General features: G+C 38.7%; 1 protein-coding gene across 3 annotated transcripts in view; it reads right to left on the bottom strand.

Moving 5' to 3' along the window:
- The window catches only part of DENND1B (DENN domain containing 1B), a 243,551-nt gene that overhangs the window by 133,901 nt on the left and 91,946 nt on the right, over positions 1 to 17,704 (bottom strand). For 2 of the 3 annotated variants that reach the window (XR_013346830.1, XM_077823786.1), the window contains exons 4-5: positions 11,921 to 11,970; positions 1,965 to 2,084 (exon numbers count right to left, since the gene is read on the bottom strand). Coding sequence is in view for 2 of the 3 variants with exons in the window: in XM_077823786.1 (XP_077679912.1) it covers positions 1,965 to 2,084; positions 11,921 to 11,970 (170 nt within the window). In the remaining variant the exon portion in view is untranslated. Of the gene's footprint in view, positions 1 to 1,964; positions 2,085 to 9,600; positions 9,717 to 11,920; positions 11,971 to 17,704 lie in introns of all 3 variants that reach the window. The other variant, XM_077823787.1, reaches the window with a different exon arrangement.

The following is a 17,704-nucleotide window of genomic DNA, read 5'->3' on the forward strand; positions in this document are numbered from 1 at the left end:
AAAGCCAATTAATATACATAAGAAAATACAGACTTTCACATTCATATCCAATTCCTTATTCACTGGTTTGGACAGAGCAAAAAGTGAACACCAGACAGTTTGTCATTAATATATTGATTTTTTAATCACTCCAAAAACCCTGCCTGCAAGGCAATGTCATTACATTAGAGGCTGCTGAATATCCCAGTAAAGACTTGATTGGGCATTTTCAGCAACAACAAAAATGCTCTTTCTACAAACCTCTTTGCTGCCTGTTCCCTTTCTCCCTTTGTATCCAGCCTACTTATGCCCATCTTCCCTATACATGGTGCTAGGCCTTTTCCTGAGCACGTCACCTAACCTCCTGATGCCCTTCACCAGCTCCTCTAGACCAGTGTTTTTCAGATCGTGGGTCAAGACTTGGTATTGGGTCACGGCATTCCAGGCACTGGGTTGCCCTGCTCTGGTCAGCATTGCCAACCGGGTTGTTAAAAGTTCTGTTGGCAGCGCTGCCCAACTAAGGCAGGCTAGTGCCCACCTGCTCCAACACTGCGCTGCACCCCGGAAGCGGCCAGCAGCGGGTCCAGCTTCTAGGCAGTGGGGCCACAGGGCTCCGCACACTGCCCCCACCTCAAGCACCAGCTCTACACTCCCATTGGCCAGCAACCGGCCAATGGGATCGGGGGGGTGGCGGTGCCTGCAGGCGAGAATCGCACAAAGTACTGCTGCTGGCTCTCATTTTGAGACCAACTTCTGTTTCCTGTCCTTGTACTTCACTGCAGCTAGACTGGCTACTCCAATTTTTTCCTAGTTGGTTTTACAAGCAGCCAGGCTCCTTTTTAAAGAGGATGATGTTTGTTTTGCTCTACTTTTAATTAAGTAGTTTGCTGCATTCTTGTTCTTTAGGTTTTGTCAGCTTTTGAGCTGCTCGTTAAAACTTGTCAGGAATTTTCAGTCAGAATGATTTTTCAATGGAAAATGAAGTTTCTGTAAAATTAAAATTTCCCATGAGAAAATTTTAACTGGCCTTTTTTAAAATTATTTTCCATAAGGAAAACCAAAACAAAATATTTAGCTCTGGTCAGTTTGAAATATTTGGTACAAGAACTACATCTCCTATGATGCAATGCAGTCTCTCCTGTAACCAAGCAGCATGGTGCATTGTAAGAATCACCTGTCTGCAGGTGCCTTATACCAGGTATCGTCCAGCTAAGGAGCTCAGACCACAGGAGAAAATGGCGGAATCAGGCACCCAAAACTACACAGCCCAGAAGACAATACGCCACCACACGGCAATGCAATTTAATGTCAAACTAACATGAAAGGGCACATCTCAGGTCAGTATAACAAACCAAATCAAAACATTTTGATTCAGGAATATCAAAATGTTTTTAACTGAAAATGCTGAAACAAAATGTTTTGTCATTTCTGAATCAAAATTTTTCAAAATGTTTTGATCCGCAAATGTTTGATATTTTAACTTTCGTTTCTGGTGAAAATTATGCACACATAAGGGAATGTATACAGAAATGTTGCTGTGATGCAATGATCTTCAGGACTCAAGAATTCCTACTGATTACTCTGGAATATAGCATCAGAATTAATACAACTAATAATAATAAATATTTAACTACTTGAAACATCTGTATCAATATTAGCACACATGTAACATTTCAGGCCAGAAAAGCTACATAATATTCTCAAATATCTCTTTAAAGCAGATCTTTCCTATTATTTATGTAGGAATATTTAGCTTATCCCTCGGTTCAATTTTATAAAAATCATTTAACTTATTCCTTTGTCAAAAATTAATTGTTAATATTATTATGGACAAAGGAAACACAGTGGTATGTGAGTATACATCATCATTTAGAAGATTTTTGAGCTATTAAAAATGTCTCTATGCATTTTAAAGCACAGACTATAACCCTAAAAATAACAAGTCCATGGAGTAAGAAACTCCAGTTTCTCTTATATTCACTCACCTTACAATACAGAGGCAGACTTTGCCTCCTGATGTTAACCGGCAAAATCCAAACTTTTGTTTACTTTCAATGTCTGTAAGCACAAAGGTAAAGTGCTGTCCTACTTGATTTTGGGACACCCTAAAAAAAATTAAAAACAGATTGTAAAATGGCTAAATCATATATGACAATACACTGAAAAAGAAAACAACAGTTTTAAAATTTTACAAATATTTAAATCAGTTAGCAGCATGGACAATACTTTTTCTAGGAAAAAACAGTATTTTAAACTATGAAAAATGAGAACACAGTGATAAGTTTTCACAAATCCTGTAATCAAAACTAAGCAAGTTTTGATCCTAATCTTCAAGGTGCTCAATGGCTTAGGTCCTGAATACCTAAGATCACATAACATTCCGAGATGAGGACTGATCCACCATACCACACCTCATGCACAGTGGAACATTCTACCACAAAGGGAAAGCTTGTCTGTGCAGGAGACAGAGCTTTCTAATTTATTACAAACACACACAAGTTAAAGTTATGTTAATAGTGCAAAGTCAAGCACTCAAAAGTCACTAAGTGCCTGTGAAAAAAATAGTGTGAGGTAATTTAATTAAAGACTGCATCATAATGCATACACACAAGGAGGCCGAGTTAAGGTTGTATAGCAGTAACCCTCCCCAAGCTTCTCATTTCTCTCACCCCGAAACTCCTTGCCCAAGTCTTCTTGCCCAGCAAGTCCCAGTCTCTACCCCTGGGGTTCCCATTCCTGTCAGCCCCACACCCTCCCAGGCTCCTTGTCAATCTACTTCTTTAAGTAACACAAGTAACATCTTAGAGAGACAAGGTAGGTGAGGTAATATATTTTATTGGACCAACTTCTCTCGGTGAAAGACACAAGCTTTTGAGCTTACACAGAGCTCTTCTTCAGGTCGAGAAAACTTACTCAGAGTTGGTCCAACAAAAGATATTCCCTGACTCATCTTGTCTCTCTAATATCCTGGGACTGACATGGCTAAAACAACACTGCATTCAGTGAATAACATCTATCACGTGTGGTTTGCTCCCTCTCAGAGGCCTGTCTGAGACTATGGAATGAACTCCCATAGGAACAAAGGACCACTACAAGCTTTACCACCTTCCACTCCAAATGCAAGATACACTTCTGTAAGCTGCCTTCTGTCACATAGCAGCATGAACATATAAAGGGGGGGAGGAGGAAATGACCTCTATAGTGCACACACAATTCTCTTCCTGCGAGAAGATGAGAGAAAGAATGAACTACATTAAATGAATGTTAGTCACATTGTTTAATCCACATCTGGAAGGTGCTCAGATTCTACAGCACCAAGCCCGTATAAAAAACCCATATAGAACAAGCAACAACATGTCCGGTTTGGCATTCATAACAAATTGGTCCTCCAAAGGACCAATTGGATTAGGTCCTATCTGCACATAAATTGGCTGTACTGAAACATGAGCCCTATTTGGGTATGCAGGTAAATAATCAACTACTTGTCTTTACTTTCAAGGCCCTTTCTCACAGCTTAGAACCTCTAATATGGTATATAGCTGTCAACCGCATCTTTGCTCTGCCAACATCATGAACCTTCATTGCCTATCAGTTAACTTTTCCAGTGAACACCTCTGTGCTTTCTCCTACACCTTGCCCCTTTGCGACAGAGGATGTCCCTATAAAAATCTGCACTGGAATATCTTCTTTCAAATCTCTTCCTGAACTCACAGCTTCTTTGATACCCATAATTCACTCAGCAATGGCTGGTCTGTAGTTACACATGATCACAGCATATTTAGCATAATCATCTCACTTACCTTGTGCTTTCCCTATTTGCTTGTTGTATCCTATTGTCCAAAGTCTTATACTGCAAATTGAAGCATTTCGGGGCAGAAATTTTCTTTTTGTTGTATGAGTATACAATGTCTAGCACAGTGGGGGTGCAGCCACTAGGCAGTATAGCAATACAAATAAATAAAATTAATAATTTCTCCTATACATAGTAATATGTGTTTCTAATTTACTGTTTCAGTAGGAGGTTACATTAAAGGACCACCTCAGCATCTTTGATCCACCATACCATCTACACTTGTCTGAGCCAAAAGAGCTTTATGCTGGAGATAAGACATTCTCAGTAGCAGGCCACTATCTCTGGAAATTGCTTCCCAAAGAAAAACACTTACGCTCAGATCTAGCGCATTAAGAAAAAAAAGTGCAAGAAGATGAAGGCTTTGACGCTGCAATCAAATCTGTGCAAGCAAACCTTCAAGCTTATGTGGGGCTCTATTTGCTTCTACGCAGCTGCACATAGACATGAGTGTCCCCCAACCTGGATCAGATTGCAGGATCAAAGCCTAAACTATAGTATTAATTCCTGGGTTCCTAACTGAATAAGGAGCGCTTGGTGTTTTCTCCTCTTATTTAGAGCACAGGCTGATCCAATTCAAGCCTCATAACAAAATTCTGAGATACTATGGTGATAGGAGTCTTCTGAATATAAATAATAATTCAACTTAACCATATATTGTAAATTTTATGAAAATTCAGCAGATGTTACCAATACAAACAAATGTTGACACTTCCAATTCGTGTACCTACAGTATACATTATGCTGTGATAAATTCTCTGACTACAGAGATTTTGAGTGATGTCATTTAAATCCAATTAGTTTAATATTATCAGCTTCTTTGGACCCAAGTCTCTCTTACAAAAATACTTAACAGTCCTTTATGCAATTACCAGAGAACAAGAAAGATGGCTGCTGCAAGCTTTCCTCATTGTGAAAATTCCCCTCAGATCTTTGACATATATAAATTATTATATATAGTTCCACATTTCATTACAGAGCACAGAATTAATTGGTCTAGTTCTGGTTGAAAAAATATTTTCTAAAGTGTTGGTCAAAAGCAGATAATTTTAACTGAATGTAGTCCACTCTTCTTGAGCAAAATGAACAGATGCAAATTGTTACATATTCTGTTACTGACCTTTTACTCACTCTCTCATTCCTCTTTTTTGCCTTTCTTTTTATACGCAACTCCTGCAATGCATGCTTATATATAATTTTAGTTTAACAGTAATAAATCATAAAATAGTGAAGAATGTGTATAAACACCTATTAACTACAGACTACAAAGGGCTCTTTCAGGGTCACTATAATCTACCACATAAATAAATCAAGTTTTTTAAATTGTCTACATCCATTTTTACATAATACTGAAACAGCTCTTTGGATTATACAGTAGATAGGGAGTACTTTTAAATATCCTTATTCATATTATAGAGGCATAAATTTAAGGCTTCCTTGAGATCTTTGGGTAACGTTGGAATTAAATCCCTTCCTCGCATATAGAAATTAGTGTGCATCATCCCCAAGCTTACACCACTTACTCTAAGAGACATAACTATTTTTCTGTGATTATATGCAAATCTGTTTAACAGTTTAGGAGACTGAAAACATTAAAACTGACTCCTTGTTGAAGTTTTAGGATCCCGCTAAATGGCTTTGTTTTCATCTGTGAAACTTAAGAAAGATATGTAACACAGTTAAACAAATTTTCATACTTGGGCTAGGATTTGAGGATATATTTAAAGAAAATGTGAAATAAAATATAATACCATTATTCATCCTAACCGTGTCTATTATGACAAGGAAAACTGATGGCTATGGCACTATTCTGCTTACAGCTCAGCCAGTTAGATTTTGAAACACTTAAAGTTCTAAACACAAAAATCTTTCAGCAGTTCAGCATTTATCTGGATGAACTGTAAGGAAGGCCAATTTCCGCAGACACTCGAAGGAGCTGTTCTAACTGAGGTTTGGGAGATGAGGCTAGAAACAGGTTGAGGGAATGGTGAGATAAAGACCTCTGGCAATCTCCAGCTTTGGGTCCTCAGTCCCCCAACGAATTCCTTTCCATGACTCCGGATCCAGGCCCCTGTCCCGCCTCCCCAGTTCCAATCCATATTCTATAACTCTAGCACTCAGGCACACTTTTCTAAGATTTGACTCTAGCTCCAGCCAACTCAGAGTAGCTGTGTTCCAGCTTCCCTGATCTCTTATGCCTCCAACAGAAACAGGCAGCAGCCTGAAAGCAAAGAAAGATTTAAATAGCTCAAATTATAAAAAGTTTCCAATCTAGGAAACTCCCACATTAAAAAAATAGTTAACAGAGTTAAGGTTGCTAAAATGTCTTTTTCAATCAACATAAAAACTGAAAGAAACAAAATTGGACAGGATACAGTGATTCCATTGTTCATTTGATAATATATCCACATCTATATGTTCAGTTTGCACAAAATAACTAAATGACCCATTTGGATCACAACCTTAATTCTAACCTTTCTTTGCCAAATTAGTTACTCGACCAAAAAAGTCTCAACACAAAATATAATAGAATAGCCATTTTCAATAGATATTTGAATACAACCTTATAAACACAAGTATTCAACAACAAGCTAACGTTTTCCATAGCCCAGAAAACTTATATAATCTTCCATCCAAAGACCATCTATGTATAAGCAAATATGGACTGAATCTTTAATAAACATTGTCTTTATTAATAAAGTATGCAGTAACAGACTAGATAACTGGTATATATTATGGTCACAGCTAAGATTGTACATTGATCTGGGATGAACAAAGTATAAAGGGAATGCTGTATATAGTGGAATCACTTTAACTCTACATTTCCTTTATTTTCAGTGTTTGCCTGGATTAAAAATGCACTTTCATTACTTACTTCTAAAGCAAAGTTTTCTGTATGTGATAAATTACATAGGTACTTTTGGTGAGGACTGTAGATCCAGTGACCTCCCACTGACTACCATGCTTTCAGATCACACCTGGCTTCTGCACCTAGCAATTCCCCTAGACACATCAACAAAAACAGCAGAGTGAAAGTGACATCATCCCCACCGTTTTCACTTGTTGATCCTACTTGGTCACTGGGGAAATGCTATGCACAGGAGCCCAGGTGTGATCCAAAAGCATAGGAGTGATCCTCCATTGCTAGATTTCTTCCTTCTCCTCACGTACCAGCAGGGGTAGTAGGACTCCGGCACATAATGCTTCCGAAGTGACACCACAAGACCAACAGGTGAAATTAATGAGGTACCTATCAGTGTCACTTCGCTACTCTTTGTGATACTTCTGGGAACGTGCTACCTGCAAGCGCATATTTACTGTACTCTCTTCTTCTGGGAGGTGCTCTGCAGAAGGATCACAAGCTGAAGGGGGGAAAAGGGATAAACAGAAGATAGGAAGAAAGGATTAGAGGGCAGAGACAAATGAAAGGAGAGGAGATTCAAAGCAGAAAGAGGACTGAGTCATCTAGGGGTTACATATTGCAGTTAGGGACTGACTTTGATCCTTCACACCCTGGGCTACAAATACTATGAAGGCAGCCACAGGAGAGATGACACAGCTTGCATGGCACTTTAGTGACCCTCTGACCAATTAAAGGGACCTGCAGTCATGGACTCTATAGGGAGCCACAGCTCAGACTCTTTGGCTGGAGGGAGGATAACCACAATGAACAGAGGTTGATGGAGAAAATGGGGAATGTGAGGCCCCTGAAGAAACAGGAGAGACAGACAGACACAGAGACTAGCAGTTACAGGCAAAGAACACGAAGACATGGAGAAGGAGGAGAAACAGAACTGATTAGTTTAATTTGGTGAAGGAAGGAAGGAAGGAAGGAAGGAAGGAAGAAGCAAGCTGTGTTAGAGTTGTTTTGCCAAACAATACAAAAGAAATGCGGAAATACCCTGTACCCTGAATGGTAGAATCCATCTGCCCCAGACAAAAAGGAGAGGAGAAGGGAATCCCCATGACAAACAGAAGTGAAATTAGCCACCCATTAATGGCACCAAAGGAGCTATTACAACTATTATACAACTGAGTGTCATTTATTAAAGTATGAAATTATTTATTTACACACCAGACCTAGAACTCTTAGCGCCAACTGAGTAAACTCATAAGCACTTATATGTATGGGTTTTATTTTTTCCTTAAAAAAAAATCAACCACAATCATCACTAATGAAATTCAGGGTCTGCGTTAAATCACCAATTGTACAGAAATTGAAGTTAAAAAGTAAAATCCTGATATGCACTTTATACAACCATGTCCTCCTCTGGTTTGCTTTTCAGCCTTTATTTATTGTACAGTGGCTAAATTAAGTACTGATCACAGATTTTTAGCCTCCAGTTATGTTATTTACTTTTGAAAATTAGAAGGAATAATGTCTTAAGTATTTACCACATCTGCCCTGCTTCACTTAGCCTTATTTATGTGTTTATGGTTTTTGTTGTTTTTTTTTTTTTTTTAAGTTTTCATCCCAAAAGAGCATTCTATACAAAAATAAATACATTAAAGAGACAAAGATTATGGTATCAGAATACCCTGGCTGTAGCAGAATTGATGCAGTTCCACCGCAAAGTGGACCACTGCAAAGATTCTGGACCACGTAACCCACCACCTTGCGCCCCAGCACTCAGAAATTTTACATAGTGAGCTGATGAAATAGCTGGGCAAGGGAGCTGGTCCCTAACTACAGTCATCCACTGGCTATTCCTCAACCCTGCAAGAGTTGGAAGTAAGAGTACCTGGGGCTACTGCAGCCTCAAGCTGCTGCAGAGTTGCCCTACTGATGTTTAGTGGCCTGATGAAGACTCTGCACCCACGCCCCTCCCTCCACACAGATCTTCCCTCTAAATCTGGGGTATCCAGAAGCTGTGTACAAGATGTAGGATTTGGCCCAAAGGCAATAGTCCTGTACTTTTGAGTAACTGGATAATAACAATCTGGTGTACACATGCAGTGCTGGATAACAGATCTGATAATGCATTCATTTTTGGCACATGACATACACAAATGAGATATTTCATGCACCTTCACAAACTCCTTTTGTTATCTGCAAACTGAGCCATTTGGTTCCCAATGCTAGTGACCAAGCAAAATACCACATTCACAAACATGTTTAGAAATTCCCTAACTCCACCTATTGAGTGTGCTGAATCCGAAAGCAGCTCTAGTTCCTGCTTCTGCCTATGTGGGTGAGTGGGAGACCTTAACAACAGCCCTGTGTTTACCCTTCTGGGCCCAGGAAGGAGGTATCAGATCTTTCTGTGGGAAGCTACTGCCACTGGCTCAAAAAAGTAGTCTTCTATCAACTTCTTCCCTCAAGACTAGTATCTCTGAGGTACACTTAGTTACACTGGCCTACACAGTAAAAGTCCATGGGATGCTCTCAAAACATTAACTGTGACCTTTCTTTGAGGTGACTAGGTCAGTATGTAAAAGTTTACAATGTGGAGTTTCTGTCCAGGAAAACAACATTATATAGTAAATACAAAAATGTTGCATCAAATGAACATTAAGGTTGAAGCACACAACCTTTTATAGGCTTTCCCAGGGTTCTCATCAAGTATCTGAGAGCCTCACACACCTTGAATAATTTATCTTCACATCACTACTAACAGGCTGACAAATATTATCACCACTTTACAAATCCCAGTCTGAGGAACAAAGAGTAAGTTCAAGATCACACAGGAAACCTGTGGCAGAGGCAGAAACAGAACCCACAATAGATCCCAGTTTATTACCTTTATCTTCCCTTTCTTGCAGGCTCTTACCTCATTTGTGACAAACCATACAACTAGTATGGTGAATAAGGCAAGACTCAGCCCAATTCACTACATAGCCTTGCCTCATTCACTATCCAGTTTGTGCACAGAATTAGGAAGGTGTCCTGTGGAAAGATGTAATATGTGATTACACAATTAAGACTTCATCGTAACATTTAGGATGTGCAGGTTACCTTGTCATTTAAAAATTTTAACTTTAAAAATTATTAATCTACTCTTTTTATGGAATTTCCACTTTTAATATAAACAAAGAAGAAAGAATTTAATTCCGTCATATCATACAAGAGAGTCACAGAACTCTCTATAATGTGCAATATGGAGAATCAATGAGACAAGAGCTCTTGCCTCAAATTATTTGTATCTTTCTATTTTATATGTATAACGGCAGGACTCCTTCAGAGCCATGCCTCCGTTCATATGTTCCTTCAAGGACTGTTTTCCAGAATGTTCTAACTATAAAGCCTGAGATTCCATTCTACTTATTTAAACACACAAAAAAGCACACCCAATGGCACTCTGAGAGGTCACCTTTTCAATGAAAATTTTTACTACGTTTATATAATCATGCGTGTACATTGTCAGAAGAAAGTTTGGGAGTTTCTTAGTTTTCTGGTTAGAATAAACCAGCATACATGCACAAAATGAACATTTTAAATCTTTATAACTTGTCCAAATTAAATCCACCAAACCAATGACTGGCACATCTATGACCTAGGGAATATGTCCCTGACAAATTTCAATTTTCCATTATTTTGTATTTGGGCACTACAGCCATTTAAAAAAAAACAGTTCACAACAAAATTTTCTTAGCAAAAATAAATGCTTCTTTTCCTCACTCCTGCACAGAGCACACCTACCAAACCTCAGCCCAACAGGTAAAACTTTGAGAAAACAGTAAACTGAACAAGAGCCTTTAAAATGGAAATGCTAGGTAACCTAAACTACAGACATTGGTTTGCCTGTTAATAGCTAACAATCACACACAGCAATTTGTGGAAATCATTTATTTACTGCTACTGGCTAAGTTTTTGCCACTGGATGGCAGCAACAGAACCTCACCCGCTTCTGTCATCTCCAAAGTTGATTTCCATGCCACACCTTCACTATTAACTTGAAACAGATACTCGTACATACTGTAAGCTCAAGAACGTACAGGCTTTAATGCACGAATACAAAATATCATCAACAGTGTTGCGTGAGTCATAAAACTTGTGTAAGGGATTGCATGTTTAACCAGTTCAAAAGCCAAACAACTCAACTGAAGCGCAACATCTAAGAGGTTAGGTGACCAAGTTTACTATCACATAACATGTATTTGTAAGGTTCTATGTTGCACCTGTCTTCTCTTCCAAGCCCTTCTTCGCTCCCATATACACATTAGTTTTACTGTCTTCTGTTTCCTAAATTGTAACACCTTTGGGGACCCTTCTCTTTGAATCCCATCATGCAACTGATGCTAATACCACTGAGACCAGCGAAATCTGAAGGCTACTTGGGTGCACATTCATTAATTGTACAAACCAAGCTTCTACCGGTAACACAGTATCAACTGACTCACAGACAGACACAATGTGAATTTCCCAAACTACAAATCTACACAATTGGTTAAATTAATAATCATTAAACTCATGATCAAACATTTTGATGAAGTAAAATAAATATTTGGTGCTTATAAAAAATATCTTGTACAAACATTTGAAATGAGTGGCAACTGGCATGTGGAAGCCACACTAAAACCGATATAAGGAATGTGAACTACCATTTACAAACAAAGGTCTTGAATCTACCCTCAGAAAAATCCATTGCTGCCTGTGCACATTCAGTTACTGGCATGTAACTGAAGTTCTTTTAATTCTTATATAAGGTGAAACACAAACCATGGGTTATTTTTAAAACTGCAAGTGAGTTTTTATATTTCAGTATATTGCACCATTTCTTTATTGGGAGGAAATTATCTTGTATAGTTATATTACACAGATGGTGTTTACAATTGGGCTGGAGGAAGTTGGGAGCCAGGATGCAGCTCTATATCAAAAGAGAATTCTTAAAATCCTAGCAAGGGTGTATTATACTGTGATATTTTTCTACTAGTGCCTAAATACATACTTGGAGAACAAAGGAGAAAATGTTTAGTCTTTATTCTTTTCACCTCCAGGTGCAAGACTAGAAGATGCAGTGCATTTTATTTTGTTCTAATTTCTTTAAGTCTAGACTTTCAAAAAGTTATTTTCATCTTCACTAAATAGATATATAATTTAGAATACACTGAGTTAAATATTTTTAAATAAATGATCATTGTACTACAAACCTTTCAACGTCAAAGGGAAAGCAGAACTTCGGCACACTCTGCAGCACCTCCTGTAAATACAGATTAAAGAAATAATGTTAGGATTTTAAAATGACATTTTATTTAAGTATTTCTGTTATACTGTTTGCTAGAAAAAACATTTTAAAGAAATATTTGGTTGCAAGAAATATAGCACACCTTCCTGGACTGAAATAATTGATTATTAAAAAGGAATTAAGTTTGTGCTTTGGCAGATTGCAAAGACAATGCCATAGAAGCCCCAGGAGGGAAAGGCCTGGCCTGAAGGGTATTAACACCCTTCACATCCCCGCTGGGATTCCCTTCAACAAGGCCATATGGATTTTACAAGAAGCACTGCACCATATGGGTAAGCCACGTCTGCTGCTACTTGTACCACAGACTAGCCACAGGGACTTCTGACAGATCCTGGCTCAAAAATACAAATGTTGTTTCAATTAAAATGCAGGCAGAGAAAAGGGAATGAAGTTGGCAGCAGAATGAATTACTGAGAGGTATAACAACTCTATATGTGTTTCATAGTCAAATGCTGAAAACGATGAAAATCTTCTGTTGGTATAAAGTAGAAATTTATGCAGTTATCCCTTCAGTAGAGCAGTAAGGCATTCACAAGCAAACCTCATTATTAATTAATTAAAAGTAAGACCATCCCTGCAGTGTTCAGATCATCATGTAATGGATACTGTGTTTCTTTTCTGGACATTTTTATTTAAGAAGCTGTTTAGTGGCAAATAAAATGTGTTAATTCAAATATAAAAATGTCCTAATGTTTTTAAGAAGTACAAGATCTCTCTCTAGAAAAATCAGAGCTAACAGATCAGCTGTCAGCAAATCTGAATAAATGTATAATACTGATCATATAAGATCCAAAAAACGGTATTTATTTTCTTGCTTACAGCAAACCAGTTGGGAAAACAAGTCCTGTGTGAAATGTTTAAACTTATGGGGGAAGGTTGTTGATGATGAAATGTAGTTGGGTCAGTGATGTGCAGCACTTGCTTACTATACCAAACCTGGAAGCATTTATGTATATAAAGGTACCTGTATCAGTCATCCCGCTAAGTGAGTGTTTGCAGGACTGAGTGTGTAGGTTCCAAACTTCCAGTGCCAAGGATCAGGATTTAGGTGCTTGACCTACAAGGTGCTGAGAACCCTCAAAACTCACTCAAGTGAAAGAATGCTGAGCACTTTGCAGGATGGGACAGCAACTCCCATATCCTGAAAGTCATGCAGTTAAATTCCTGTGCACTGTACTGAATAAGTGCCTTATCTTAAGTATTTGCCTGGTTTTACACAGTGTAAAACACCCATAGAAAAATATTAATATATTAACCAGCAAGGTCTGTATATTTTAAAACTCTGTAAACATTGCATGAGTGAAATGTGTACAGCTTTTTTCAAGGCTATAGCGTGTGCCCTGGTAGACCACTACATTAGTGCATACAGTAAGAATGAAAAAGCCTATGAGTTCTGGAGCAGCTATGAGACTTTCACTCTGTGTGATAACAGAGATAAAGAATAGGATGAAAGTAATAATGCTGTGTTTTGGGAAAGGATACTAACTCTCTTGATTATGGAAAATCTCCTTCTATGTAGTAGCACATATAATATTCTCCGAAGAGACTGCTGTTCAGTCTCTGTTTCGGCTGGCAGCAAGGGGCCAATGTGGAAATTGCAGGGAATAAAACACACACACACAAAGCAGAAAACAAGCAATAAAACAAAACCAAAAAACACAAACTAAAGAAAAAACAGTCCAAACTTGTAATATATTAATTTTCAAATAGATCATTCTTTCAGGTTCACAAAATTTTAATTTTCTTTTTTCAAAGAAATAATTTCATTTTTAAATTTGCGGTCCTCAGGTAATAAAGCTCAACACAGGTACCTTCAACCATTTTCACTTTTAATATACATCTTAGTTTAAAGCATCATTTTTGTCTTACTATCAACAATATTAATTGCTGCTTGGTGACTACGGGACTTATTTAAAATAGGGAAGGAAATGCATTTCCAATATTCATCTAAGTTTCCCATTGGAGCTTTTTTAAAAAAAATAAATTACTGCATAAGGAAGGAAACAAAAGAAAGATATTAGCACAACATAAAAATCATCAGTACATTCTGCAACATTTTTGAGACTCAGATGAACTACAGTACTTTCCCATTGCGCTGCCTCCCACCCCTCCCCCACCCTGAGCAGCACACACATACACACACACAACTTCTGCAAAACACAGCCTCAGCTCGCTTCCCAACTGGCAGGAGCATCCCTCAGGGGACAAGTCTTTAAACCTCCGCACTCTTTAAAATTCAACCAGCCAGCAGGTCTATAGACTGGTGTATAAACAGTATAGACAAAAAAATCCTCTCTCAGCTTATGTCAGTGACAAAGCAGCTCAGCAGTTGACTGCTTCTCCCCTGACAGTGTAAGCTGGGTTTACACAGATCAATAGCTGGAAGTCCTACCTAGCTTCCAGGGCTCAGTTTTCTCCCTTAATTACAGGTACTATTCAGATTTTAAAAAAGTGGGAAAATAAGATGCATCTAAGATGCTTTCTAGGTGTCTTCTAAACACTGTTGGGGTGTATTAATTGTAAATAATCATGTTATACATGTATTCATACATATTAAGTATTAAAACATATATAAAGAGGGATAGCTCAGTGGTTTGAGCATTGCCTGCTAAACCCAGGGTTGTGAGTTCAATCCTTGAGGGGGCCATTTAGGGATCTGGGGCAAAAATTGGGGACTGGTCCTGCTTTGAGCAGGGGGTTGGACTAGATGACCTCCTGAGGTCCCTTCCAACCCTGATATTCTATGATTCAAAATTGACACTTATTGTACAGTGACCCTTTCTCCTGAATGAAACTTGAACTCAGTTTTCTAATCAATCTTCATTTCCACGGGCCTGCACCTAAGACATACCTGCTTATTGGACAGAAAGATGTGTACTCATTAGAAAAAGAGCACTACACTAATTTATATCCCCTTTTATTTTAAAGGTTTAATAAAAATATTTATTCTTCTCTGATGAAAAAGTTACATGAATCTTCAAACACAAGAAATATCCTTAATTCTAGCTTCTAGTGGATTATTTTCATTTATGGAACCTGTAATGTTAGATTTGAGTGCTTCCAGAAGAGTATTGACTGTTTAATGTGGGAAATAAAATTATTTTGCAACTTACTAGCTAATGCTAAAAGCAGTAACATTGTTGCCTTTAAAAATAGGAATTTTTGTTAATATTTGCGTAAACAAATTAACTTTGTTGTTAAAACAGGCAACTACCTCACTCTTTAGAAAACTTTCTGTATATACATATAAACATTAACAAAACCATTAGTGTAGTTATGCAAGCTTCAAAAATCCCTCAACTGCAAAAAGGGTAGATTTATTTTCCTGAAATATCACACTCTGTGGGCGAAAGCCCAGTCCCCTGTGCAAAGCCCAAGTAGAAGGGGAATGGAAGTCACTTTCTCATTCCAGAGGCAGGGCATGAAGCATCTCAGCATAGTCTATTTATTTATATAATGTTGTAGCAGATATTGCACCTCCCATGGGGATTACAGTCCAGTAGTTCCTGGCAGTTCACAATTTCACTGACCACACCTTACCATTCCTCCAGCTTTCCCACAAACAGAGATCTCTTCTGTGGAGAAAGCCACTGCAGGCACCCGAAATATAAGAATGATTTTCTTTTTCTTGCTTAACTGTACGTCTATCTATCTGGGTTATTATTATATGGCATCCATCACCATGGTATATGCATCATCCAAAGCAAGTAGAGCTGAGGAATATAAGAATGATGCTTAATGTACAGGTGATGATGACCATCTGTTGTAGGAAATTCTCCTGCCAACTCACAGCATTGCCTTTGGAAAATATTACTGGTCTGCCCTTTCAGTTAGACGACTGGCATAACATTCATTACTAAGGTTCTGTGACCTCTGTGACTTCTGCAGCAGCTGGTGCAGCAGCAGCAGTTTAGGTGTGGGAGGGCGCTCAGGGCTGGCACAGGGGGTTGAGGTACGGGGCAGAGGTTAGCTTGGGGGGCTCCCCGAAATTGGCTGGTATATCCCTGCACCTCCTAGTGGAGGGACCAGGAGGCTCTGCGTGCTGCTCCTTCCTGCAGGCATTACCCCTGCAGCTCTCATTGGCTGCAGTTCCCAGCCAATGGGAGCTGTGAAGCCGGCGCTCATTGCGGGGGCAGTGCCTGGAGCCCCCCAGCCCTCCCTCCCGCTAGGAGCTGTAGGAACATGCCAGCCACTTCTGAGGAGCTCCCAGCCCTGCCAACCCTCCCCATCCAGCACCAGCAGGGGTCCCGGGCCACGCACCACCTCTGCCCGTGCCCCCCCACCCCCCACCAGCATCAACGAAGCTCCTGGGCTGTGCACCGCTGCCCGCCTCCCCCCAGCACCCACGGAGCCCCCGGACTGCCCTCCCAGAGCATCTGCAGCCCTCCAGCCCAACTTTTAGTTAGGGGTATATAGTACAAGTCATGTTTACTGCTCGTGACCTGTCCATGACTTTTACTAAAAATACCCGTGACTAAAATGTAGCTTTATTCATTACTAGCTAGGAAGGAAAAGGCTGGAATTTTAATAATGGAAGTCATCAGCAAAGAGAAGAGGATCTTCATTAACTTACACAAATCAACACTCAGAAATGCAAAATCCTTTAATTAATCTTCGTTTTGTGCAAAAACAATCATCAAGAGTAGATCAATCAGATTTTCTCTTGGTCAGACACTAAAAGTACTAAAATCCTTCCCAACCAGACCACCACAAATGGCTAAAAATATAGGGTGAAATCCTGGCCTTATTTAAGTCAATGGCAAGACTCCTATGGACTTCAACAGAGCCAGGAGTTCACTCATAATGTCTATACAATACATTTTCATAAAGGTTTTGTAGGATATATTCTTTGCTCACCCCAATGTTATCCTAAAAAGCAGATTTATGATCCACTATAAACAAAGAAGTTCAAATTGTGTCATATTCAGAAAGTTGGAGTCTGAAATGCATAATGGAATTTTGATAGTTGATTTACCAACTTGAAAGGAGAGACTATTACATTAAACAATAAAGCATGTATAACGAACAGAAAGGTGTGCATACTGATGGGAAAGGTAACTTGGAAATGTACAAATTTATATTTTTCTTTAAACAAAAAACACTGGCACCTAACTATAAATGAATGGAGACTAAGGTGTTGTCTACATGGGAAAGTTATACCAATGTAGCTTAGGTGTGAATTTAGTTATACCAGCAAAACCCACTATTTAAACACTCTCATTCCAACATAAGAGTGCCTTTTTCCAGCTTAGTTTATGACACTTTGGAAGGAGTTTAAGTACACCAGTAGAACTGACAAAATTTTCCCACACAGACAAGGCCTAACACTACACCAAATTTGAGTGTGGTGAACTTGCTAGAATTCTTTGTTCTTGATTCTTTAAAACTATAGTAAACATGTTACTTGGTACAAGCACACTGTTTGAACTGATTAACTTTTAAAATGTGTTGGGTGGGGATTTGCAGGTATACCATCAGAGAAATTTATTTATTTTTCTTTTTATAATATATGCTGCCAGTATGCACTATCTGGTGTATTTTAATGGGATGGATGAGGGTTGGGGGCATTGACGACTGGCTTTTTCAAAGCACCTCTATCTTTCCTAGCAGGGATGCTTTATGTATCCAGAACTGAACTTTATCAGAGGCAGGAAAATCCATTTTCCCATTCAATTCAAACATTTTTTTT

The sequence above is a fragment of the Eretmochelys imbricata genome, chromosome 8, assembly GCF_965152235.1.
Source record: "Eretmochelys imbricata isolate rEreImb1 chromosome 8, rEreImb1.hap1, whole genome shotgun sequence".
NCBI classification, from domain to species: domain Eukaryota; kingdom Metazoa; phylum Chordata; order Testudines; family Cheloniidae; genus Eretmochelys; species Eretmochelys imbricata.